This window comes from Sylvia atricapilla, chromosome 14 (assembly GCF_009819655.1).
Source record: "Sylvia atricapilla isolate bSylAtr1 chromosome 14, bSylAtr1.pri, whole genome shotgun sequence".
NCBI lineage: Eukaryota > Metazoa > Chordata > Aves > Passeriformes > Sylviidae > Sylvia > Sylvia atricapilla.
Genome location: NC_089153.1, coordinates 12,135,625 through 12,160,986, shown reverse-complemented (window position 1 = coordinate 12,160,986; position 25,362 = coordinate 12,135,625). Strand labels below are relative to the sequence as shown.

Below are 25,362 nucleotides of genomic sequence, written 5' to 3'. Positions count from 1 at the left end.
GCTGTATCTCCACCCAGGACTGGCTGCGTTCCTTGTCCCATTCCTGGCCCATCCCTTGGTCGATTTTATTTGCACCCTGGGGTCCCCAGACAGGCAGACACTGCGCTCTGCTCTCCCACCCACAACATCCTCCAGAGCCAGCCAGCCTTGGCCTCCCCTGAAAGCAGCTGAAGTAGAATCTGCTTGTTGTTTTTTATTTTGTATTTCATAAAAAAACCACCACAAAAACTGACTCTGCCTTGGCTGAGAACAGTTGCTGGACACAACAGTTCAGTGCAACTCCAGGGACATGATAATCACCACTGTCAGTGTTAGAATAAAATAGAAACCCAAGAGCTTTCTTTGTAGTAGCAAAAGGACTGACACCACAAGTCACAGGAGGAGGGGAAAAAGGTAGAAGTTTTTCTCAAAAATATAGCTCTGTGGTAAGAGAAAGGGATGGCTGGGTATCAACGAAAGGAAAAGCAGTTTATGCTCTGCTCTGGTCAAACTGCCTTCTTCAGTTCCATTCCATCTGGAGGGACTATAAACACATCTCTGAGCCTCAGCAGGGCAGGAGGAGGCACAAAGTTACACAGCTCTGCTCTAAAACTCACAGTTAAAAGAGGTTATAAATTATTTAAAAACAAGTTGAAACTCTCCAGGTGAGCTTCCTTTTCCTCTCTTCTCTTTGATCTTCACCCATAAATCTTTAATCACAGGAATGCGGTACCTTTGGGGAGAGGAGTTAAAAGTTAGGGATGGGGAGGAGGAGAACAGCCTTACAGCTGAGCAGAGCATGGGCAGAGGCATCTGGTCCACTTCCAGGTGGCTAAAACATCACCATCTAATCTCCATCACTTTTCAATGCTCTCTGTGGTCAGCAGGGACAGACTGACACTGCCAGAGGCCACTCATCTCTGCTGGTGACAGAGGTCAGCAACACCCAGGCTGGACATCTGGTTCTCAGCAGCTAAAGATTGAGGTCAGACATATCCAGAGAAGCCAGCACACGGCTGCACGACATTCCTCACACTGCTCCACTCCCTGGCCCTCTGATCCCAGGCCAGCCTGGCTTAGTGAGTTCTGAGAGGGCACACTGTCTTCCCAAAACTGGCCCAGGAGTTTTGAATGTGGCCAAGGTTACGCTGCTCAGGGTACCAATGGCCAGTCCCCACAGGCCATGTACCTTCTCACAATCTTTCAGGCTCAGCTCCTTTCTTCTTCTAAAATGGAAAGGGAAAAAAGTACATCAGTATCATTTGCACCACAAGAAACATCGTGTAGCCTCCCTATCACCCCTTCAAGCCCTTGGGATGGGATGCAGAAGCTGCCAAGCCCTCAGGAACTCCAGCTTCTGCTGAGTGAGATGAACAGACAGCTCGAGAGCAGCACTTACTCCTGAGACAGGACAAAGTCCTTTGCCACTAAGAGGGTCCCTGAGTCTGACCATTCAAGGGAAAGGAATCTCCTAAGGCAGCAATACAGGAACCAGCCCTTTGAGTCACTCTAATCCCAACCAAAGGTCACGGTGTCTTAAGGCTGGCCACAGTGAACTGTAGGCTTCCCTGTACTGCTAGCAAGGGTAGGATATGGCTCTGTTCCTTCTCCTGCTGAGGTGAGCATCACAGCCCAGGGTGTGGTACCTACCTTCTTCTTCTTCTTGTGAACCTCAGCAGAGCCATCTGCTACAGGCACCTCTTCCAAAGATGCCTTTTTCCTCTTCTTCTTTTCTTTTTCAGTCTTCTTCTTTTCTTTTTCGGGCTTCTTTTCTAGGAGTGGGAAAGAAAAGCCAACTAAGAGAGGGACTCTAGTACTGTCAGCCTCTGAGAGGGAGCACAGACTGGTATGAGCATCTTCAGTAAGTTTCTGATCACATCCAAACATGAGCAAGATTTCCAGAGCAGGAAGTGGGTGAAGGCAGAGCTCTGCCCACAGGCAGCTGCACCCAGGGATGTTTCCCTAAAACCCCTGAGCCAGAGCAGCTTGATCCCACCATCTGTGCACACACATGGGTGGAATTACACAGAATTCCCTTCTTTCCACCTCCTGCTCCCCACCTGCTCCAGGCCTGGAGTGGATGAGCACATGCCAGAAATGAGAGCCAGGGGAGCTGCTAACACAAGGGTGGACAAGAGGTTCAGCTCAGCACAACTGCTCAAGAGGCTCCACTCATCCCTGTTAAATAGCTTACCCAGGGGTCAATAGACAAACCTGTCTCCTCCAAAAATAAGGGCTGTGTTTCAGCAGAACAGAAACACCAACAGATGTGGCCCAGCCAATTCACGTCCCCTCCCCCTGCTTTTCTTTAAAGCCTACTAGATCCAGCCCACCAACTCTGATTTGCAAATACAGGGTGCACTGCAAAGAAAAAACAATTGCCTTTAGATTAGGGCAGAGAGCAGGGCATTACAGAACAAGAAGCCGTAGAAGGGTCAAAAGTGACAGGACACGAGCAAATAGCCTAAAGCTGAGCTAGGGAAAATTTAGGTTGAGTATCAGGAAAAATTTCTTCACTGAAAGTGTTGTCAAACAGTGTAACAGGCTGTCCAGGGCAGCAGAGTGGTCACCAACCTTGGAGACATTTCAAAGATGCGTAGATATGGTATGTGAGCACATGGTTTGGGGATGGGCCTCGGTTAATGGCTGATGATCTTAGAGGCCTTTTTCAAGCCACATGACTACGATTCCATGAGAGAAGCAGTCAAACAGGAAGCCAATGGGAAAAGAGGTGTTATTTGCAAGGCCCTGCACCAGAGGCTGAAGGTGCATCAGCTGCAAGTACCTACTGCAAACCAGGCCCTAAGTGTAGGATGCTTACTTTTAGGTGCTTTTTTCTTTTCCTTGCTGCCTGCCACCTTCTCCAGGTCACCATCTGCTTTTTTCTTTTTCTTTTTGGGTACTTCTTCATTAGCTTGCCCTTTCTGTTTCTTCTCCTTGGGCTGCCCCACAGCCCCATCCTCTCCTGTCAGTTTCCGTTTCTGAGACGTTTTCTGCTTCTTGTTCTCTTTGTCTTTGCTCTTGGGTGCTTTCACAGCCTTGTCTGCTGTGGAGGATGGTTTCTTTTTCTCCTTTTCTTTTTTCTCCTTTTTTTCCTTTTTCTTCTTCTTCTTCTTCTCTTCCAATCCCTCCAATGTCTGCACTGCAGGGACGTTGGCAGTAGTGGTGACCTGAGTTTCAGTCCCTGAGCTTGGCTGCTGTGACTGTGGGACAGAGAGCAGGGCATGTGATGATGCTGGGGTCACTTGCACCCCTGTTGCCCCAACACTCTTCTCTTTCATTGCCAGAGTTTTCTTCAGTGAAGAAGCTTTGAGGCTGGCATGACCTGTCTCTGTTTTTCCTGCCACCTTCTCTTTGTTGGAGGCTTCATGCCCTGAAGGGGGGTTGTTTTCTGCAGAAATAGACAAAAGAGAAAAGAAATTCAGGGAGCATTCATTACACAGACTAATCACAGGAGGATGGAAATATGAACAGGAGCATCTAGTTCTTCTCCCCTCAAAAAGCTAAACTTGTTGGCATGTGTAGAGTCAGAGAAAGATGTCTCAGCCTGAAGTGGGTGACAACAGCCACAAAAGCTTTGGCTGTTTGACAAGATGGGTGAGCACAGATGGAGCAGTCCTTCCCCAGGACACCATCCCCAGTAAGTTGGGGACTTCCCAAGGCAGTGGAGGTCCCAACACTGCCACGTGTAATCACCACCAATGGCTAAGCCCAGAGCCTCTGGGCCCTCACAAGCCCATACAGAGATAGTTCTGACTTCCTCAACGGACCTTTGCACAATATGACGATGTGCCCAAGGAAACAACAGACCCATCTGAACTTCTAGAGTGGGCCAGAGTTCATCTCAAAGTGCCAGGGTCACACTAGAGCAGAAGCAGCTTCCAGCTCCAAGTTTTATAATTTGCCAACAAACCAGGGAAATGGTGGGACATTTTGTTTCTTCACAAAATCTTGCTTGCTTCCCCTCCTCTGCTCTCCACGCAGCAGAGCCCACACAGCCCAAGGGGAGGCTTGAATACCAGCACTGTGCAGCAGATGTTGTTCAGGCAGTTCTTCAGGCAGTGTTTGAACCTTCCACAGAAGCCAGTAATGCAGTGTGCACTGGCTCCAGGGTGAGCCCTACCTGCTCCTGCTAATTACTGTGGTTAAAGCACATCTTGGAAGAAGCAAAGGCACTGAGCCTTGGAGGCAGCCAGCACAAGCAGGCTGTTGAGGGAGAAGGCTGTGCTGTGGCCAGGGAGGCCAGCAGACGGCAGCAGCACTCCATGCTGTGGTTCCATGGTAGACACACACTGGGAACAGGGCCCGTCCCAGTGACACCTTCCCCAGTGTCACCCTCCCATGCCAGCATGGCTCTGCTCCTGGGCAAAGCAAATTCCCAGCCTTGCCAAAGGAGACCCACCTGCTTTGTGGTTTGCAGCCACCTGGTTGTCATCTGTGTCAGAGTCACTGCTGTCACTGCTTGAGCTGTTGGCCAGAGCTGCTTTCAGGGAGCCCTTGATGAGGGAGTTTGCAGCACTCTCAGCTGCCTTCCCTGGCCCCACCTCACCTCCAGGCTGGGGGAGAACCGTCTTTGGTGCCTGGGGAGTTACTGGGGTCTTGGAGAGGACTGGGTAGCCTGCGAGAAGGGACTGAAACAGCACAGACACACTGAGGAGTCACGGCAGGGCAGCCTCCCACACACCAAACACGAAGCTCTGTCTCTGCTGCTATTGTCCTCATACTTCAAGTGAAGTACCCACCTTTGGAGCCAGCTCTGAGGGCCCAGGGCTACCAGGAGAGGGGCCAGCACTGACAGACATCAGCTGAGCTGACAGCCTCGAGAGCTGGTGGCCAGAGGTTCTCCTTTGTTCTTGCCTAGCAAGGCAGGCTTGGGGGAGGCTCCTGGCCATCAGCACACGCCCACGCACACTTAATGCACTGCAGATGTGCTGCACGCCCTGCACGTTACTTACAAAGGGAATTTAATGTCTTGGACACGGCTTAAGTTACAAACTAAAGTGGGGGAAAAAAAAAATCCCTGCTGTTACTGGCACTGTGCACCAGTTCTCCTGGTTTAACCCTTGCAAGGTACCACATCTTCTGGTCTTTTCTCCCAGGGGAGGCACCAGGACCTAAGGCCTGGCTGCCTGGAGAAGCATTCCAGGTTCAGAAGACTCTCTCTCTCTGCCTCCATCAAATGGCCTTGCTCACACACCACTGCACTGGGGAACCCCCACTTCTCTGGGGCAAACCCACCCAGCACCCCATCTGCTATGGCTGAGAATTGAGTCTCTCAGTCCCATTTGGGAGCCAGCTGCAAGACCCAAGATGATCCAGCCTGCTCAACTACCATACCTGTGATGCTGCATCCTCCTCCTCCTCACTGGACTCTGAGGAGTTGTGGGCTGGCTGGGTCACTCCTGGTTTCTGTAGGGAGCCTGGAACAGCAGAGTTCCTCCTGTTAAATCACTGCTACCTGGGGCTGAGCTCCCCCTCCCCAGCACAGGCACTGCCACCAAAAGCCCCTCTGCCTCCAAAAAAAGGGGAGTGCTCTGCCAGGCTGGAGAGGAGGAATGCCTCTCCAACCACTCTAAACCTGCCATGGGGTAACAGAAGGCTGTCCCCATCCCAGTAGCACCAAGAGCATCTTCTGGAGAGAACTGACCAGGTTTGGAAGGCTGCTTGGGAGCCTCCTCTTCGTCGCTGTCAGAGGAACTGCTGCTGTCTGAGGTGTCCTCTGCATGGGTGGGTGGCACAGTCTGGGTAGTGTGGGTGTTCTGTCCTGGCTGCAGGACTGGCTTTCTCGCCTTGGCAGTGGAACTTCCTGGGGTGGCAGTGTTGGCAGGAGGAGCTTTTCCCACAGGAACCCTTTGCTTTTGGCTAGAAGCAGTGGGGACCTAGGGAGAGAGAGATGCAACAGATCTGGAAGGAGGAAAAACTAACTGCTCAAATCCATGAACTATAAGCAGCAGCCCAGAGTAGGTGGGTTTGGACCACCTTGGCCTTCCTTCAGTTGTACTGCTCCAGTTTGTGTTACAAACAGCCCAAGAACCTTTCAGAGGGCCCAGTGTGCCCCAGCCCACAAGGGAAGTGGGCAGCTGAGGCCAAGCGGACAACTGCTTTCACAAAGCCAGCCAGCTGGGAGCCAGGAACAGCAAAGGTACCAGGCTCCTCTGCCTCATCCCATGACACGATAATTGTGGTTAGTATAGAGCAACCCCTCTCTCCTGGCTTCATGAACACATCCATGCCTCAGCTGGGGACATGGCACCAGCTCCAGAGCCCAGCAGACCCATCTTCTCCCTCTCCCCAGGAAAGCTCCCCACCTTAGTCTCCTCCATCACTACCTTTCCTGCCAGTGTGTTGTGCTCTGAGGCATCACTGCCCAAGCTCTCAGACACTCTGCTCACTGCAGGGACAGCAGGAGCTTTTGTCCTCTTCCCTGAAGACAGGGTGGCATTTGCTTTTGCAGCAAGGATGTTCTGCTGGGACAGAGTTTGAAAGAGATGAGAAAGAAAATCAAGACAGAGAAAACTTGGAGGGAAAAGATACAGAGACATACACCAATCCAGCACTAACTCCTAAGCCTTTGCATCATTTTCAGTGCAGCACCAAGATATACAGACCAGTTCTGCCTCCCATGAGACTCTGAGCAAGGCTTCTGGCACAGCCAGGAGCAGAAATGAGGGCCAGCACCCCTAGAGTGCCAAAAGCATTAGTTCAGTGCCCTAAAGGCACCTACCCTGAGGGTAGGCAGGGGAAATGTGCTGTGCTTGCAGGCTGTGAACCAGTACCCACTGCAGCAGCAGCAAGACTGCAGTTATAAACCTTTGCAGAGTGGGCACTTGGACTCCTGGATGCCTTTTACACTCTAAAAATCACACACCAAGAGTTAATTTGCAACAGACATAAATGAAGACAACAACCACAGGGAAAATCTGCCTCCAGGTTCACAAACCAAAACCAGATTAGGGGTCAAATTAACAAGACCAAGTTTGCTGCCTCACATTTGAAACCTTCCATCAAACTAAACATAAGAGGGGTTAAAAATAGAAAGGCCAGGGGTACGGAAAACAGGCACTGAGGACACTGAGGTTCATGACACAAATGCCAGCAGAGGGGGAAGGAATCATGAAGGAGCACTCAGCCTCCTGGTTTGTGTTACCAACAAGGCCACGTGAGAGCTCCCCCCCTCCAGATCTCTGACAAGCTGGGCCTTTGTGGGCTGACATTTCCCTCACACATCATCTGGCCTTGGGAAAGGAAAAGGCCCCACTCCACCATGCAGAGCTGCCAGCCCAACGTGAGCTCTGGGCCCTCTCACACAAAGCTCAAGTTACAGCAACTGCATTATTTTATACAATCTCAGTAATATAAACATGCTTTACTCAAGGACTGCTCAGGATGGCTGCCTGCCCATCAGCTGGAGAGAGAGAGCCTTTCCCCCGGCCACAGCCTCAGGCTGACATGGGGAAGGGTTTCCTGAGTGTTCATAATGTCCTCCTCCCAACAAAGGCATGTGTGGAGTCAGAAATGTGCTTGGCACCAAGCCCTGGGCTCAGAGCACCAGCAAGGCCACCAACATGTGAGGAGTAGCCATGTTCCACAGTCAGTGGGGTTTTTAATGTGGTTTCTTGGGCTCAAACTGCAGCACAAGTGCAAACACCCCCAAGACAGCTTCACAGCGAAGCAGCTCTGGCCCCAGGGAGCTCAGCCACAGCTGTGTGGGACTGGCATGGAGACACAAAGAGACTCCAGTGGGAGAGCTGGGATCAGCTCCATGACACTCAGGAGTGCTCACAGCCCAGACATGGGGTCACCTCCCTTCTCCAAGGCAGTGGCGTGGTTCCTCCAGCTGAAAGGCAGCAGGATGCTGTGCTACCCTTCAAGGCAGATTGTGCCATCCTCCCAAGGCTTGTGGAAAAGAAAACCAATGAACTTCATAGGTCTGTGAGGAATCAGGCAATGGGTTACCTTGGAGCTACACAGCTCATGGAAACACTCTTCCTGTAAGGATTTGGCTGCTTTTCCAGCCTAAATTCCTGGAGTAGAGCAGAGGGGACAGTCCCAGTGAAGGTTTGGGCTGTGTGTCTACTCATGTTCCTGTCAAAGCACTCACTCTCCACTGCTCTCACATACTGCAAGATTGCTGTGGCTGAGATGTGCACCCAGAGCTGGGGTCAGCCAGACCCACGGACACAGCCGAGAAAACCTGATCCAGCCAACGGGAGCCTCCTCTGCACTGCTCATCACCTGCACAATTTCCAACTCCTGAGACCTCCTGAGCATTCAGCACTAAAAGCCTAAAGAACCAGTGGGTCAGCAGCTCCTCACCTGGGAAGGGGGGACTATTTCATCTTCTGAATCTGTCTCCTCACTGGAATCATCACTGCTGTCCACAGCTGGAGGGGCTGCGGCTGGTGCCAAAGCTGGAGCCTTTTTCACGTTTGTTGGTTGAGGCACAGAATTGGTTTGCACTGCAGGAAGAGCAGAAGAGATTGTCAGTGTGAGAAAGAATTGCTCTCTGTGGCTGTCCAGGGCAGGAGCTACTCCATGTGCAGGGGAGAGTAAGAAATCCATAAAGTTGCAGGTGAGGGATCCTGGCTACTACCAGGCAACTTACCAGCTTGTGGAGGCTGTCTCTGTGCAGCAGGAGACTCCTCTTCACTGTCAGACGAGTCACTGCTCCCACTTTCTGAAACCTGGCTTTTCAAGGTGCTTACCACTGCTTTTTCAGGCTGCCCAGCTTTAGCAGCCTGAGTCAGGTTGGGAAGAGGCCTGGGCTGGTCTGATAACCTCTTGAAAAAAAGAAACACAGGCCCAGAAATGCAGTATTAGTACCAGTGTTGTTTAGGAGCTTAGGTGCAGTTTCAGCTCAGGTTGGGTTTTGTTTACCCTAACAAGAGCTGTTACTAACACTCACATCATCCTTGGTGTGTTATGAGTGGAAGGGGCTTCAGTCACTGCCTGGGCTGAACTGCTGTAGATACATCCCTCTGAATTCAGCAATTTCCTTCTGACAGAAAGCCCAAGTATGTTTTAAATCAGCACACAGCTTTTAACAGCAATTCTTTCTTGAGACAGACACTGGCTGAGGACAGGAGAAGCACTGCAACCCCAGGACTCCTACTCCAAGGAAGCCATCTAAGCACGACCTACCCACAGTTCAGGGAATCAGTAGGAGTTGGGAAGCCTTATGCCATAACACTTGCAAGATTCAGAGACAGCATTAGAGCAGCTACAGAGCTCAGTGTACACACAGGGCTGACACAAGAGTTGAGAACACAGGGCAGGAACAGACAGAATGTGACTCATCTTGGAAGCTGATTTGTCAACAGGTCTAAGAATTTAGACATCTCCAGACAGCAAAACACCTCTGACACTCACTTGGGCTGTGTCTTTCTGCAGCACTTGTCAACACACAGATGTTCCAGGACAAAACACAAGCCACCTTCCCTGCTATGTCAGCACCAGGAAGCCACAGTCACCTGTGCCTCAGATACACAACTGCTAGGCGACTCTCTCTCTTCCTGGCCCCTCTTCAAGTGCTGCAGATCCCCCTCTGCACACTGAAGGTTAGTGGTGGCAGAGGAGAGAAAGTGCCTGTGGAATGATCTGGGAATTTCCTCCCCTGCAGATATTCCCCAGGCTGGCAGTGCTCTGCACACGCTCATTTACTCCACTCATGGCTCATATCTCTGGGCTGCTCTGCCAAGGAGTACATTGTGTTTGCCAGGGCAGGCAGGCCCTGTGCACCCTGCATGTGATGCCAGCCTGCTTTGGTGCTCCATGAGAGATTCCTGCCTGGTTGCACCATCCCTGCTGTGCTGCTAATGCAGTGATACCCCCACAGCCCAGAGCAGAGAGCACCAGCACAGCCTTTCGGGAAGACCAATTCTACTGTGCCTCCTGGCACAGCCCTGCCATGGGCTGCCTCTGGGGCACTGTTTATCATCTCCAAGCCAAACACTAAACAGACAACAGCATCTGCATGTTTATTCCATTACAGAACAGCTCTCTGAATGAGCCAAGCACATTTTGACTCTGCTTAGAGAAACAGAAACCTCCACAAGTGCTTGGGGAGGGGGACCACTAACCTCACTTCTCTGTTTTGTTTTGATACCAGTGAGTCACAATCTCCAGAACAGAGGCCAGCTTTGCAGTGCTGAAGAGACACAAGTACTTGAAGCAGTCAGAAGAATTCACACACCCTGCTCTGAACGTGCTAACTCCTCTCTGCTGTTCTGAACACTGCTGTGCAAGGGAAGAACTTACCAAGATCAGAGCCCACTGACTTTTAAGCTCACTCTGTTTAAAGCCCTTCATAGCAACGGTCTGGCTTCTCCCTCTATGTGGATGCACAGCACATGGCTGCTCCATTTCCTAACTTAGCAAAGGAGTGGGTAAGAGCTGCCATGCAGGGGCATCATAACACAAAAAGAACATAACAGCATCCACACAGAAACTACCATAAGGATTACACAGCTTCAGATCTTCCTGGGAGGCAGCCACGGTCCATCCATTCACATCAGAGAGATGACAGCCTCAGGTGGGATCTGGCCAACAGCACAGCCAAGTTACACCCAAGCAGCAGGTAACACAGGCAGAGAGCTCCTGACAGCTTGACAGTCAACAGGTACTGAAGTAACTCAGAGAGGAGGAAAATAACTCAAGAGGAAATCATTTTTCCTGCTCCCTCTCCAGCCCCCAAAGCAGGAGCTGCCTGTGGCTCACTGAGTGTGATGACTCAGCTCCCGCACAACCCATCTGCCACTCGCTGGGTCCATTTGCATCCTGCAGCGCTGCATGACAAGAGGGGGAACAACACTGAGCCACGTGCTGGGCGCACGTTGTAAAATCACACTCCAGCACTGCCTGTGCGCCGCGGGAGCACCGCCGCCGTGCACCGGCACCTCAGCTGTGTCACAGCCCAGCCAAGGGGCAACTGCCACCTGCACAGGACAGGGAACAGGGTTCAAGGAGAAAAAAAAGAGACCCTCTGTCTCTTGGGAGACTTGGCCTCTCCCCACACAGCCTGCAGTCCAAGATTAAAAGTTGCTGGCACAACTTCTGCCAGCACAACCCACGCGGGTTTTCCTGGGATGCTCAAGGAAGACACGGGTTCCCAACACATGGTTGCACGTGTATCTCGCACCCACTCCTTGTAAACAGAAGCCAAAGCCTGTCTATAGAGGGCTCAAGTGCCACCTTTGGCTCAAAACACTCAGGAAAGAAACAGCAGAACAAAATTAGCAGTTCCAAAAGAAAAGCAGCGCACAGCATCTTTAAGGTCAGACTGTCCCCCATCACTGTCCTTTCCCCCCAAAATACGCAAACATCTTGTCAACTTCTTTGACTAAATATTCCTGAGTCTTCAGGGGTAAACATACCAATTAACCAGTTCAATTTAGGCATGATGTTCATTTTAATTGTGCTAATCCACCCCCACAGGGAAAGATGAAGCAGCTTCCAACGCTCTGTATCTGTTTGTATCTTGCACAGAAGCCAGAGGAAGTTGCAGGATACAGTAAGTCAGTGGTTAGCATATGCCCAAGTAGCAGATGGTAAGGGATGAGCTAAGAAGAGTTTGACTGAGAGGACAGGACTGTGGACACAGCTAAGCCCAATGGTTTATCTTCAGGCTTCACTCGTGGTCTCTGCCTGTAGGCTACAAACACACGAAAGAACAGCCTGTATGGCAAAAATAGAGCTCCCTTGATGACAAGCTCTTCCTTGCTGACTCTGGCTTTTGAGGGGTAAAATGTCAATTTGCAAGAGGGAAGATGCTGAAGCAGTTAAATCAGCAGGTAAAATTTGCTGCTGAAAGCTTCAATCAGCACTGGACAACACAAACCTACCCCAGCACATAAACTCTGCTAAATCAAACAAATCTCAGTGGTTTTACAGTGGGACCTCATGGCACAGCTATCAAATAGCTGTTCCTGTCACCTAGAGCTGAATCCTCACATATAATCAATCATGCAGGAAGAGAGCAGCACAGAGCCAACTGTGAGAGAAACGTCCCCCTCCACCCACCTTAGCAGACCAAGGGTAGGAAGACAAAAATGCAGAGCCTCGTTGGCTCCTGCCCATCAATAGTCAAAGGACCTGCTGACAAAGAGCCTCCCTGCAAGGACACATGAGGCTTTACTACCCCCTGTTTCCCTTCCTTCCTCGCAGACATTAAGGCTGCATCTCCAAAAGACTGCTTTCAGGGCACTTCCCAAAGGGCCCTGCAGCTCAGACTAGAGGCAGAAGGTCTCAGTACAACAATGTGCCTGGGAATGCTCTCAGGAAAGGATCTGCACCCCTCTGAATTTAGCAACCTGAGCCAAGTGTGAGCTCCCAATCCTTCTCCTTTGGTTAGGGAACTGTGACCAAACCCTGAGAGGAGAGCCAAGACCGACCTACCTGTGACCCTGCACACAAGGCCACTCCAGAGGGGCAGGGCACAAGTGAACAGCTGATATCAAACCAATTGCCTCTCACCTCCTCTGGTATAACTGCGTGAGAAGAGTGAGGCTGTACTTGCTTCTAAACAGAAAGATCTTCCTCTCTGAGGGACTGAGAAACAAGGTACTCCCTTGTGTTTCAAGGAGATCAGTGGCAGCATTTAAGGGATAAACACTTGTCTTGCATATCCCATCCCTTGGCAGTGGGCTGAAGTAACTGCAGTGGGCTGAAGCAGCACCTACCTTCTGGCTGATGGGCACAGGGAGATCTTCATCTTCACTGGCTGATGAGGCAGTGCCCTCCACTGGCTTTACACTTTCAGCAGGCTTCGTGGGAGCAGCAGTCCTTCCCTGTGAGGTTTTAGCCTGCCTTGGTGTTGTTTTTGGTGTTGTCTTCCCTTGGGACAATGGAAGTGTTTTTGCTGGAGCTGCTTTGACAGAATGTGATGCTGCTGGCGTAGATTTCACTGAGGATGGGACGGCCTGGGAGGATTTTGGAGATGGCTTTGTCTGGACAAGATATGAACAGAGTGAAATAAGGTTAAATCCCACAGCAGCATAATTCATTTGCTCAGACTGTAATCAAGGGAAGAAATTTCAGAGCCCCCTGGGAAAGGCAAACCCTGAAAGAAGATTAATGACTGGCAGGACACAAGGAATTCTTTCATCTAGCTTTCTTCATCAGCCTGCTGCTACTACCAGTCCCCTCCAGTGAGGTACAAGGCAGCACTTTCCACTCTCCACAGCACGGAAGCAGAGCTGCACTACAGTCTGACGAATTAGAGACTATTTATTGTAATTTATACCTGAGAAGCAAATTCCACCATGACAATTTGCCTCTTCAGGTGGGAAAAAAATCACTGTTTTTTTTTCTTTCATTTAAAAGTACTGGTGGATTTTTCTAAGAAAGGCACAATGGGCTGATTAAAGCTCAGAGCAAAGACATGGAGGTGCCTTTTAACACCTCACGCCTCCTTCCTCCCACCTCCAACATGACTTTGCTACACACTACTTGCAAATTTACAGAATTTTCACTGCAGTTCCTAGCCCTGAGAGGCACGCAAGGAGAGGGAGCATCTCGGAGACACGCACTTGGGTTACTAATGGACATGCTTCATCTTCACTGTCTGATGAGCTGCTGCTCTCTGAGGTGTCATGGGGCTGTGCAGCCCCAGGAACTGTTGTTGATGCAGGTGTGGCCTGGCTTGCTGCCAGCGCTGTTTGCTTCACTGCATTCTTCAGAGACACTGGAGTAGCAGGTGCACTTTTCACAGAAGCTGCGTTAGACTGCACTGTTTTCACAGCTGGCTTGGCCTGCAACAGGGGGAACAAAAGGGAATAGGAGAATCAGGTAACACCTTGGAAGAAAATGGTAGAAAGCTCTAACTGCATGGAATCTGTTTTAAAGCAAGCTACCTTGCTAATTTTGACCAGAACAGGCTTTTTCAGACCCATGAGCTGTGGAATATCTGAAGCAAGTCACTTTCTCCATGGACTGCCTGACTATATCCATCAAATTGCATACTAATCACCTCCTACAGATCCAAGTATCTCCCCCAGCTTCAGGCACTAGTAGAAACTGGAATAGAAGGGTTGGTGTCAGCAGGGTTTAGTGGGGCTCTCAGTCACATAGTATGTGCTCTGGTGATCTCACACACCCAAGGTAAGAGGTGCTGTCAGAACACAGCACTGTAGCATCTCCTCTCCTCTTCAGAAGAAGGGAAGTGATTTCCTAGAGACAAAGAATTCATGTTGGAGAGGTTACCTGAATGGCCGGAGTTGCCAGCTCCTCCTCAGAGGATGTGTCCTCACTTGATTCCTCACTGCTGCTCTCAGCCCCAGCTGCCAGCTCTGAAACACAAGCAAGGAGATGTCACAGCTGCCACTTGCTCTGAGCCCCCAGAACGTGATGCTAATGTGGCTTTTGAGTCAGGGAAGCAAAACAAGCCACAGAGAGGGCTAAAGGGATTTGCAGGGAAGAGTACCTAGCCTTGCTGAAAACATCAATGGCCTGTTGGGAAGAGCTTCTCCAGAAAATCGTGGCTCACAAACACCTCTCTAAGTGCAGGCAGAGATGGGAAATGCTTCCTGGCGACCCTCTGACCTATGGGGTGCTGCCCAGCCACACACAGCTCCCTGCAGGGGCACCCAGCCTGGCTGGGCCTCCTCTGGATAAGAGCCAAGCAGGATCATTTCCAGAACTTCAATGATCTATTTCTCACCATCCTCCCCCAACACACACAGACACACTTCAAAGCATTTAAAGATTTCCCTGAAGACTTCAAACCCCAAAATGAATCACTTTGCAATTGGGAATAAAGAGAAAACACTGTAGTGCCTTTCCATAAAGCTAAAAGTATCAGCAGCATTAGCACTGCACCTCCTCCGGACATGCTACACCATCAGCCCCAAGCCCTGGCTATGTGCTGGGTGCTGCCAGACATCTTAGCACAGGATCTGCTGCTTGAAATGGGAACAAGCACGCTGGATTCATCCCACGGAGCTCTGGAGCTGGCTGCTTTGCAGCGTTCTAGCAGCCTCCCCAAGGAACAAGCATCACTTTGAGCTTTCCAGCAAGGGAGCTGAAAGGAACATGCTGAAGGCACGTCTCAGATCCAATCTGCAGCAGAGCTGGAGCTCACACACATCTACACCACCCTGCAGCTCCTTACCCGCTTTGGGGGTTGGGGCCTTCGCAGTCGGCGTCTCCTGCTCCTCCTCGCTCTCGGATGAGGAGCTGCTGCTGCTGCTGGAACTTTCTGGTGCTTTGGTCGTTACTGGTGCTTTGTTTTCCCCTGCTTTGGACACAGCTGCTGTGGTGTGTCCAGGCTTCCCAGGACCAGGCAGTTTCTGGGCTTTAGCTGGGGATGGAGCAGCCGGGGCACTGGGCTGCTGCTTGTTAGAGAGCACAGTTCTGCCAGCAGCAGAGAGCCCTGCTGCTCTGCCTGCTGGGGCAGCAGGCTTGGGAGGAGAATGCAGGGAGTTGGCAGCCTTGCCACCCACCACAGCTGCTGTCACCTACGGGAAATAAAGGAAATTAGATGGCTACACACTAGATGAGGAGCTAAACTGGAGACAATGTACCTGCAACAGCAATATGGCAGCAAGGTAAGTCATAGAGCTCTTCAAGGCAGTGGTTGGGGGACAGGTATCTAAGAGAAGGCTTATGGCAGCATAGGAGGGTCATTTAAACATGATTTCCACCCCAGGACACAATTCTACACATGCTGAGGAGTCTGGGACAGTTCTGGCATCAGAGTACCACCAGCCTTCAAAGGCAGGAGCATTGCCTTACCGTCACTGCACCTTTCCCAGCTGGAGCCTCCTCTTCTGACAAGGATTCATCTTCCTCACTGCTGTCTATATTCACTACCGAGTTTGTGGCCAGAGAAAGGCTGGCTGCTGCTGCACAGGAGAGAGGCACAGAGCAGCTGTGTGAGTGTGTTTCTCACACCAACACAGACTCTGGTTTGCAGGAGGGCCCCGGCAGCAGAGCAGGGTCCCATCTCCACACCTGACCCAAGACCATGATCATTGCTGTCCCTGTGACAGACAAGTGCTTTGCTCCTCCACCCCATCCTCTCCCAGCCACCGAGACAGGGAATCTGTCAAGATCTGCAGTTTTCTAAAGGCTGGTCTACAGCAGCTCAGACTGAGACAAAATGTATCAGACACCAGTTTTTGTTAGACTCCACAAGCCAACACCTCCCACATCAGCTGCACCCGAGATCTATCCCCACCTCAGAGAGGGCACTGGTTTTCCAGACCAACTAACAAGGCCTTCCCTGACCCATGAAACAGGCTTGCCTCTGCTGGCCCAACACACTCCTGGGACCAACTAAAAAGGTGCTCCACAGTGGGCAGCAAGAGGCTCCCAGAGCTTCATCTGAGCAACAACACCCATCCCTCCCCAATGAATCATAACAGGTTTTTTCTAGCTTCAGCAGACATCTGTGCTCCTCAGAAACTCCACATGAGAAGGGGGTGCTAAATTAGTTGTCCTATTTTTCTATGAGCACAAACAAATAGCCATCACTTTACAAGCATTTTCTCCAGCCAACCAAGTTAGGCTGCTCCTTCCTACACAAGTCTCCAGCCCTACTCTGTCAGCTCCAGGGAGATAAAAGGCTCCTACCATTTGCAGCTTTCGCCTTCTCTTTCTCATCCTCTTCTTTCTCTGAGCTCTCAGAGCTGCTCACAGGATCAGAAACTCTGATCTTTTCTGGGATGGCTGCCTCCTCATCACTCACATTTCTTCTCTTGAAATTTGGTGGAGTTCTGAGGGAAGACAATGAGTGTCAAAATGGGGAAAAAATATCATGAACAAATTAGAATATAATTATTCATTCACTCGCAGATCAAGCTCCAGCCTAAGAATAGGCAGTGTAATTTCTCTACAGAGGAATTCCTAAGGAGGTGGGAAATACTTCTCTAACCTCCAAGGGACAGCTCCAGTCCTCAGCAAACTTCCAAGAGCAACATATTCCTGCAACACTCAAGAGAAATAATGAATCTAGATGATTTTTCTGTGCCCTAGGCAGATTCTTTCTCACATTAGCAGAGAAATAAAAACATACAAAGTCAGGCTGGTGCTTGATAGAAATCAACCTACAGAATAAATTCCATCTCCAGGAGGCAGATACAGCCTCAGAGTAAGTGTAGTCTCAGAGTAAGGGTAGATATCCCCAAAATACCAGGTCCTGGTATTCCACAGGGGCAGGATAAGCCAATCTAGAGGGAACAAAATGCCATTTGAACTTGGGCTCCCAAGTCAAAAGGCCAGGAAAGGCAGCTTGCATAGAGGTTTAAGAAAGGAAGTGGCTGGACCTACAGAAGATGTGTTAGAAAAAGAGGAGGAAGATGCCACCTAAGTACTAAACACTTAAGCTGCTCAACTGGGTTAAAACATTAAGCTGGAGAAAGATTTCTCCAGACTCTAGATCCTACCTGTACCAAAACAGATGATGTGGCTAAAGTTACCCATATTTCCATTTGAGAATTAAAGACAACACATTTGCATTATTATAAGGGTAACACTGAGTACACACCAGTGTGATTCACACCTTCAATGCTTCTATGCCCTGGGACACACAGTCATTAGAAGCAAATATCTTCACTTCTGGGGCAGTTTAGCTCATTTTATTTGTTCATCTGATTTAAAAACAAGATTAGTTTAACAATTTGACGAGTTAAGATTCTGCTTGGTGTCAGAGTGTTCTGGCAGCACAGCAGTAACAGCGAGTTTTGTGCAAGCAGGCTAAGCCAAAGGCTTAGAAAGTCCTGTAACTACTCCAATAATCCTTTTAATAAAGCAACAGGGCAGCCCTGATCCTGCAACACCATCCTGATCCAGTGGCAGCTGACAGCACAACAGAGACTGATGTGAGAATTTGTTGTGATTGACCAGGAGCTCATGAATACCCTGTGAGGGGAAGACAGGGTGTCTGCTAGTACTGTCACTGTGGCATTCCAGAACATCTCAGAGCTGCAGGGCTCAGGCTGATCCTAGGGCTGAGCTGGTCCAGCTTTTCCCAGCTCCTTCCACCCCCTCTCTACATCATCCAAGAGTAAATGCAGCTCTGGAGGGAGGCCACCCCTGGAACTGTGTCCTAGGGTGACTCTATGATGCTTGTACCCCCAGTTGTCTGCTCTGTTTGTGCTGTATATTGAGTTCTGTGCCTTTGAGACTGGATTTAAGAACGAAGCAGGGAAAGAAGCGTGGAGTTTGTTTTGAGAAAACAGCCTTCACTTCTCCTTCTTCACTCTGTTCCTCTGAGGCACGAACACCAGTGGGACTGAAATCTTTTTTGCTTTTAGTTTGTTTAGCTAGCTGAGGTAAAGAAGCTTCCTGGATTGGGTTGGGGTTTTTTTGTTTTGGTTGTTTTTTTTTTTTTTCATTTTTCTTGGGACTGTTTAAACCTGCACTGGACTGAAAAACCTAGAGGACGCCAGGGAGCTCACACCTGCAACCCACTGAGGCCTGGACTGATAAAGAGACTGAGAGAGCCAAGCTACACCCATGGCAGGGACTTTCTCAGTTTGCCATCTCACTCCAGAACAAAAGGTTTTGTTGCTTCATATTATTCATTCTTTAAGCTTGTGGGTGCTTCGTTTGTTAAACAAATAGTCTTTTCCACTTTTCTCTGAGGAAGTTCTTCTCCTGCTCCAGCTGTGGGGAGGGCCCGTTTAGGTTTGCTCCCCACAGGACACATATTCAGGGGTTTTCTCCCAAATTTGCTCTAAACCAGGACAAACTGCAAGTCTCAGCTTTAGGCTCAGTCTCAAGTTTCTGGAGAACAGTACCAAGGACAGCCTTGGTGAGAAGGGCAAGAGCCACAGGGTAGATTAAGGAAGAACATTTTGGGGCCAAAAGCCTATGAAGCAACAGGATTTGATAGACAGCTCACTCACAGGAGCACTCCAGGATAAAACTAACTACTGGCCAACACATCCCTCATTTTGACTCCCAACCAGGCAGAACTCAGACAGACCAGGAATAACAGATGTCTTTGTGAGGCAGGACCAGAACCAAAGGGTGACACTGAAGGAAAAGGAATGAAACCTGATGCAAATGCCCTGCTGCCCCTCAAGTTTAAAAGCAACAGTGTCTGGGAGGGTTTGCTGCTGCAGGCAGGAAGATCAGCACGTGGGAAGGTCACCACCGGCACCTATGAGAGCAACAAACTGAAAGAAAGGAACTAAAGCCCTATTTATATACTGCTACATCTTCATCTAGATCCAGCCTTTCTCCTGCTCAGGTATGGAGGACAAGAGCAAGGCAAGAGGCATAAAGCAGAAAACACCTTAGAAAAACTCTCCCCACACTAAGGAGATCCTCACTCCAGTGCTCCCAACTGCACAGATTCCCAGAAAACTCAGCACTGAGGCTGCCACAGGCCTCTGCAGTGCTGCACTCCAGCATCCAACCAAAGCAAGCACAGGGTGGGTGCAAATATCACAAATGGGAAGGCCCCCTCCTGCAGACCTTTAAAAGGGGGATAACGATGCAGGAAGGCATTTGGAACATGTAAGGACTTGAAAGGACAGGCTGAAACCAAGAGATTTCCTCTGAGTCAGATCATCTGTGATCTATGCCAAAGTTTAAGTCCCTGCAAGAGCTTTGGCATTTCAGCATCTGCTCAACTTCCCTGTTCTCAGGTCAATAATCCTGCAAAGCACGTGGCTTTAAAAAGAAAGTGAAACAGAACTGGAGAACAGATTTGTTACAGTAAAGCATGACTCTGAGCTCCACAACACTCCAGCATCAACCAGCACAAGCAGCATCAGCTGCTCAAAACTAAAGTAACAACTTATCTCCAAGCTCAGGAAATTTTAAACCAGCATAATCCTGAACATCTGAAATGAATTGCTCTGAAACCAGAGGTTAGGAGAAAACTCTGCTGAACATAGTTATCATCGGAAATCCTCTGACAACACGGAATTCCAGCAAATAAAAATCACACATGCCATGCATCCTAGACGTTAGCACAGTCTGGAATCTAATTGATACTCACTCCCTCCTTTGACTTACTTTTCCCAGTGAGTAAAGATGTCCTCGAGAGAGGTCGAGAAGGAAGGGAGCAATTTCTGTGAAAGCAGAGCGAACACCAGTCAGGCACCGGGCCCGTTTCGGGATGTGACCACCACACAGAAGCAGCGACCGTGGGGTCCATCCAAGCCTCCCCAACAGAACGGGACCGTGTCTCCCTGCACACACCTCCCGGTGAATCCCTCCCACTCCCCGCCCCGCTGCACCCAGGGCCGCGTGTTCCCCCGGAGACTTCTCGCGGAGCAGCACGTGTTCAGAAAGCAGCAGCCCCCCAGTACTCTACCGGAGTACCGGAGGCTCTACCGGGCGGGCTGCCAGCCTTCCCCCGGCCAGCTCGGGGACGGGACAGCCCGCGGGCGCCGGGAGCACCCGCTGGATGCCAGGACACCACGTGGATACAACCCGGACCTGCGGGCCGGCGTGGAGCCACGGGCCCGCGGCGCACCCGGCACCCACATGGCGCTCCCGATGGTCGGTGAGGGCGCAAAGCGGGACCGGGCCCTGCAGCCCCGCCGAGGCCCGCGTTCCGGTACCGCCCCTCCCGCGCCCCCACTGCCTCCCCCGCGGCCTGCGCCCGGCCGCCCATTACCTGCCCGCTCTGCGCCTGCAGCTCCCGGGCGGCCCGCGCGAAGCCTCCGCGGAGCAGGTGCTGGTGGATGAGGGCGAGCAGCTCCCGCCCGCCGCCGGCGTCGGCGGCCATGGCGCGGCCCGCGTGCCGCGCGGAGAGACGGCACTTCCGCTTCCGCCCCGCGGCCCCATGGGAAACGTAGTGCCGGGAGTGGCCGGGGGGCACCACGTGAGGGGGCGCGGCGGGGAGGGTTTGTCACCTGTGGGGGCTGTCGCACCGCCCCGGGGAGAAAGGGGGAAAAGAAGGAGGGGACTATTCCGTGGGGTTTCCCGTGCCGCCTCGGTGGGAGATGGGGAGAACTGAAAGGCAGAGGCGGGGTTCACCCCATGAGGTTCTCTCACACCCCCTGGGCTGGGGATGGGGGACAAAGCAGAGCGGGGGTCACTTCACGGCGGTCCCGCATGTGGCTCTGGCAGGGGATGAGTGAGCAGGGAAAGGGCGGTTTCCCCATGGCGGCTCTGTCCACCGCCCTGGCGGGAGGTGGAGGAGAACGGGAAGCGGGGCAGTCCCGCCATGGCCGGAGCTGGGCCCCTCACGGCCCCGGGCAGCGATGGCGGCCAACAGAGAGCGGCGGGAGGGAGACGGTGAGCCTCCCACCAGCGGGGGTGGCACAGCGGGGGCCGCTTCAGCAACACTGTGTGTAGTTATGTTTCAGAACAGTCTTCCCTAAGATTCTTCCACAGTGCTCTGAAGCTGAATCCTCAGAGCTGATTTAGTGCTGAGTGGACTTTGAGCTGCTCAGAAAAGCCACTCTGGCGTTTTTGGGGCTTAAATAAGCAAAGGGCCAGAGGAAAGAAGCTGCTCCTGATGCAGAGCAGCTGTTGGAGAGGGGCCTGTAATGGAGGGGCTGCCCCACTGCCACCCCCCACCCCCTGCTGATACTTTCCAGGAAAAATCTGGCTCCCATCACTTTGGCAGGGGTTTATTTTTGGAAGGTTTAATAACGTCCGTGGTGCGCCTGTCGCTCATTCAAAATACAGACCCTTTATTTGTATTCGTAGGCAGGATTAAATATAAAAACTGGCCTGGCTCCAGCTGGCTCTTGCACCAAACGTCTTTGACACCAGCATCGTCCAAGGCTGTAAAGCCACGGTCCAGGAGGCAGTTTTACAGCTCCTGTAAATGAATCTCAGACCTGGACAGCCCTTTCTGGGGCTGTCCTCCCCCTGCTCGAGTGGTCACTGCAGCCTGGTGTAAATGTGGCCTCAGCACCTCCCATGATGGCGTGGTTGGACCGCGATGGTGTCCCAGCACAAGTGTGCCTGCTCTGAGGTGACCTGAGGCACAAAGTCTCAGCTGGTGGCCTGGCTTGCAGCCCTGGTTCTCCTACCTGGAGAGGAAAAGCCAGATGAAGTACCCCAGGGCAGAGAGCAGAGAAGGGCTATCTCCTGGTGAGGCTGTGGATGGCGTTGAGAGGACAGAGACAGCCTGAGGATGATGTTCATGGCCTCTGAAAGTGAGGTTTGGGTGCAGATTGAGCCCCTGGAGCCCAAAAAGGGCTCTGCTGCAGGGATATGGATGAACAGCTTTGGACCTACTTTGACATGGTCTGGAATGGCTTTATACCTCCAGGAACTGCTCAGTTTGCTTTGTTTACTTAAAGAAAAAAAACCCAACCAACCAACCAAACAAAAAAAACCACAAAACAAAACCCACCCAAATCTGAACACTAACCCAGCTCCCACCAGCAGCCTGGTGATTAGAGGAGCTGCTGCCCCGGGTTCAGGGTCTCTCCTGGCCGGCAAAGCTCTCCAAACATTTTGAAATAAATGTCAAACTATTAATGGAGGCTTGTGTGGTGCGGGGAATTGCACAAGCACTGTTTGGAGAGGTCTGGGAGGAGGGTGAATGGGACATTTAGCACTGGGAGGGTGGCAGGTGACCAGATTAGCAAGTCATCAAGATGCCATCAGAGAGACAAAGGAGGGGAGCACGTCCTGCTAACCTGCAGGGAGGGGTGGGACAATGCAAGGAAACCCTCAGGCCAGGTACGGGCAGGAGAGAGGAGCACAGCCCTGCGGGGCAGGATTGGAGATGTTCTGCCAGCCCAGCTTTTCCAGAGCCCTCTGATCTCCGTGCCGAGGGACGACTCCTTACAGGGTGCCTGGGGAAAGCATTTGGGTGCCAGGAATGCAATAAGCCCCTGCTCTGCTGCATTTTCAGGCTTCCCCTCTTCTCCCGTGGCTCAGGGCACACATGCACTAGAAAGCATAAAGGCTTTGACCAACTTCAATAAAGCATGGAAGGGAGGAAGATAGATGGGCACAGATGGGAGGAAACGCTTTCAAGAGAGACTGCTTGAGAAAGGCAAATAGAGGATGTTAAATCTCTGAGCATCCATGCACAAATGGCTTAAAAAATTGACTCCATTTTCCCTCTGCCCCCACCAAGTATCTCTTCACCAGTCTGCCGTAGTTCAGGGTCACCTGAGTCCAAAGCTTCATACCCTCAAACCACGAATATGCTCCACAAATCACAGCGCAGGACTCGGGAATAGCACAACCCACTTGAATGAAGAAATCTGAAAAAAATGATATGTATGCTGCACCACAATTACAGATAGAGAAGGTATTTGAGGTGGTTAGTAAACATGTCAAAAAATAAATACAGCTATTCAGTCAGCAAACAGCTGCATGATTATAACCAGGAAAATCTACCCCAGCCCAAAACCAGCAGAGACCCAACAACATGCGCTTACTAAGAAGTGGTATTTTTTTTTGCGTGCGCATTTTTTGGAAGGAGGTTGAAAGTATTTTGCCCACTCTTTATTTTAGGAAGGTGAAATGTCCCTGGTGGATTTCAAAAGCCAACCTTTCGGGTATGTGTTCTCCATGCCAAGACACTGAGTCACGGAGAGATTGTTGGAAGTCCAGACAGGGGATAAAACAGCTGTAATTGAGGAGCCAGCTCAGCTGTGTCTGCTAATAACCACACAGCCCTTCCCTGCCCTCAGCCTTCAAGCTGAGGTCTTTGCTTGCTGCCACTTTCACAGGCTCCCTGGTTATTGGTTGGGGTCAAACTTGTCCACACCTATTCCTTTCTGAATGACTGCTTGTGTCCCAGCCAAGCCTGGGGTCAGCGAGTGTGAATGCAGGCTGGGAAGCACTGTCCTTCGTGTTTTTCCCAGCGGGAGCTGACAGCCCCCAGACACGTCTGCAGGACCCTTGGCCTTTGCTGCTCTTCAGGTTAATGTCAATGTCCACCCCGGCATGTCATGTGTTGTAGCAGTGTGGGACGTGTCTCAGGTCAAGGTCTTGCCTTTTGTTTGGTGCACATGGGGTTGCTGATACCTGTTGAGGGCTTGCAGAATGAAGGGGCTCTGATCCGTAGGGATCATGGGGCAGGATGGTACACAGCACATGGGAAGGTCCCAGGCTGTTTGCCCAAAGAAGATTCTGCCTCTGGCTGCTGGTGTTTACACCACAGTGGCGGAGCAGGGACAAGAGGAAAGGTGCTCTGGTTGCACCTCAGTTGTGGCAGTTCCTCATCCAACAGGTTTCATGGCTGCTAATTCATCCAGAATGTGAAATGCAGGCATGATGCTCCTGCCTCACTCCAGAGCAGGGTGGGATGGGTGACCAGGGACAGGACCCTTGTGACCCCCAACAAGTAACTCTGATGTGTCTCATGGGTCAGAACATTGGCTGAAAGTGCAAGTCATGTTTAGAAGGACTTCATGGCCCAGTTCAGAAGCTGAGCTGAATTTTCTGAGCTGTCAAAAGAGCTTCAAGCCCTCTGCCTCCTGGAAAGAGCCCTGGGGGCACCACCTGGACTGAGCAGAGAAAGGAATATGGAGGAAGTGGAGATGGGGCAGGACAAGGCAAGGGATAGATGGAGATGAAAGGTGTTAAGGGATAGTGAGGAGAGAAGGCAGGAGCGTGGGCAGAGAGAGGCAAAAAGGGAGCATTGAAGGGACAGAGCAAGGGGTTCTTATTTCCAAGGGAAGATGAGTCAGGGAAGAGAGGTAGGAAGCAAAGGAAAATCTGAGGAGGGATAGAGAGGCAGAGGAAATGGTGAAATTAGCCTGGGGAGATTTGCTCAATGAGGCTCCTGGTTGGGCAGCTCTGGGTGTGGAGGGGATTTCCAGGTGCTGCTCGGCAAGGATTTGAGTCACAGTAGATCTCACCATGTCTGGGAAATGTCCTGGCCTGCAGCCGGGAAGCGCCTGAGGCAAAATTGTCCATGGCCAGTGCCACTGTCCTCTGCCCAGCCGGTGGTCACAGGCTTTGCAAGGACAAGGAGTTGCTTTGGGAACAGTCTGACTCAGGAATCCCGTTTCATTTCCCCCCCTCTTTGTTTTGCTGTTCTCTCCCCCCTCCTCCTTTTTCTTTGTCTGCTAATGCACAGCAGATGGGAGGAAATGCCATTTTAAATGCCACAGCATCCTGATGAAATGCGATGGGTTATGGCAATCTCGGATGAATCATGGCATTGTTTTGTGCACACAGCCCTGCTGCTGCTTGGCCTCGCCTGGGCAGCTTTCTCCCTCCAGCTTTGCAAGTACACTGAGGGTTGTTCAGGCATCCCCAGGTTGTCCAGGTTGTTCAGCCTGGTGGCAGGTGCCCTCCCCGACCTGGGTGTCCGAGTGACATTCATCAGTTTCACCAATTTCTGGTGGGCCAAACCAAGCCCATGACACTTTGCCAGTAGTGAAAACAGCGTTTAGTTTTGAAACATCCACTCCACATTGCCTTTGGGGACTTCAGGGGTTAAATGATACTCAGTTCTCATGTTATGTTTATAGGATTTTTGCACAAGGTGGAAGAACAAGA

The 25,362-nt window shown here is 51.2% G+C and overlaps 1 protein-coding gene across 11 annotated transcripts; it reads right to left on the bottom strand.

Moving 5' to 3' along the window:
• Positions 1-178: 178 nt before the first annotated feature.
• TCOF1 (treacle ribosome biogenesis factor 1) lies at positions 179-20,686 on the bottom strand. 11 transcript variants are annotated; one of them, XM_066329167.1, is made up of 18 exons: positions 20,552-20,686; positions 19,945-20,000; positions 16,549-16,691; positions 15,709-15,818; positions 15,086-15,431; positions 14,179-14,264; positions 13,506-13,727; positions 12,657-12,923; positions 8,585-8,759; positions 8,296-8,438; positions 6,309-6,443; positions 5,627-5,858; positions 5,317-5,399; positions 4,382-4,610; positions 2,801-3,370; positions 1,626-1,751; positions 1,169-1,192; positions 179-712 (listed from the first exon to the last, which is right to left on the bottom strand). In XM_066329167.1, exons 1-17 carry the CDS (start codon positions 20,660-20,662, stop codon positions 1,173-1,175), a joined length of 3,054 nt encoding a protein of 1,017 aa, XP_066185264.1. In that variant the 5' UTR covers positions 20,663-20,686; the 3' UTR covers positions 179-712; positions 1,169-1,172. The 11 variants fall into 11 exon arrangements, with proteins under 11 accessions (XP_066185264.1, XP_066185259.1, XP_066185262.1 ...); XM_066329162.1 differs by having other exon boundaries at positions 1,169-1,205; positions 1,630-1,751; XM_066329165.1 differs by having other exon boundaries at positions 1,169-1,202; positions 1,630-1,751.
• Between the last annotated feature and the right edge of the window lie 4,676 nt (positions 20,687-25,362).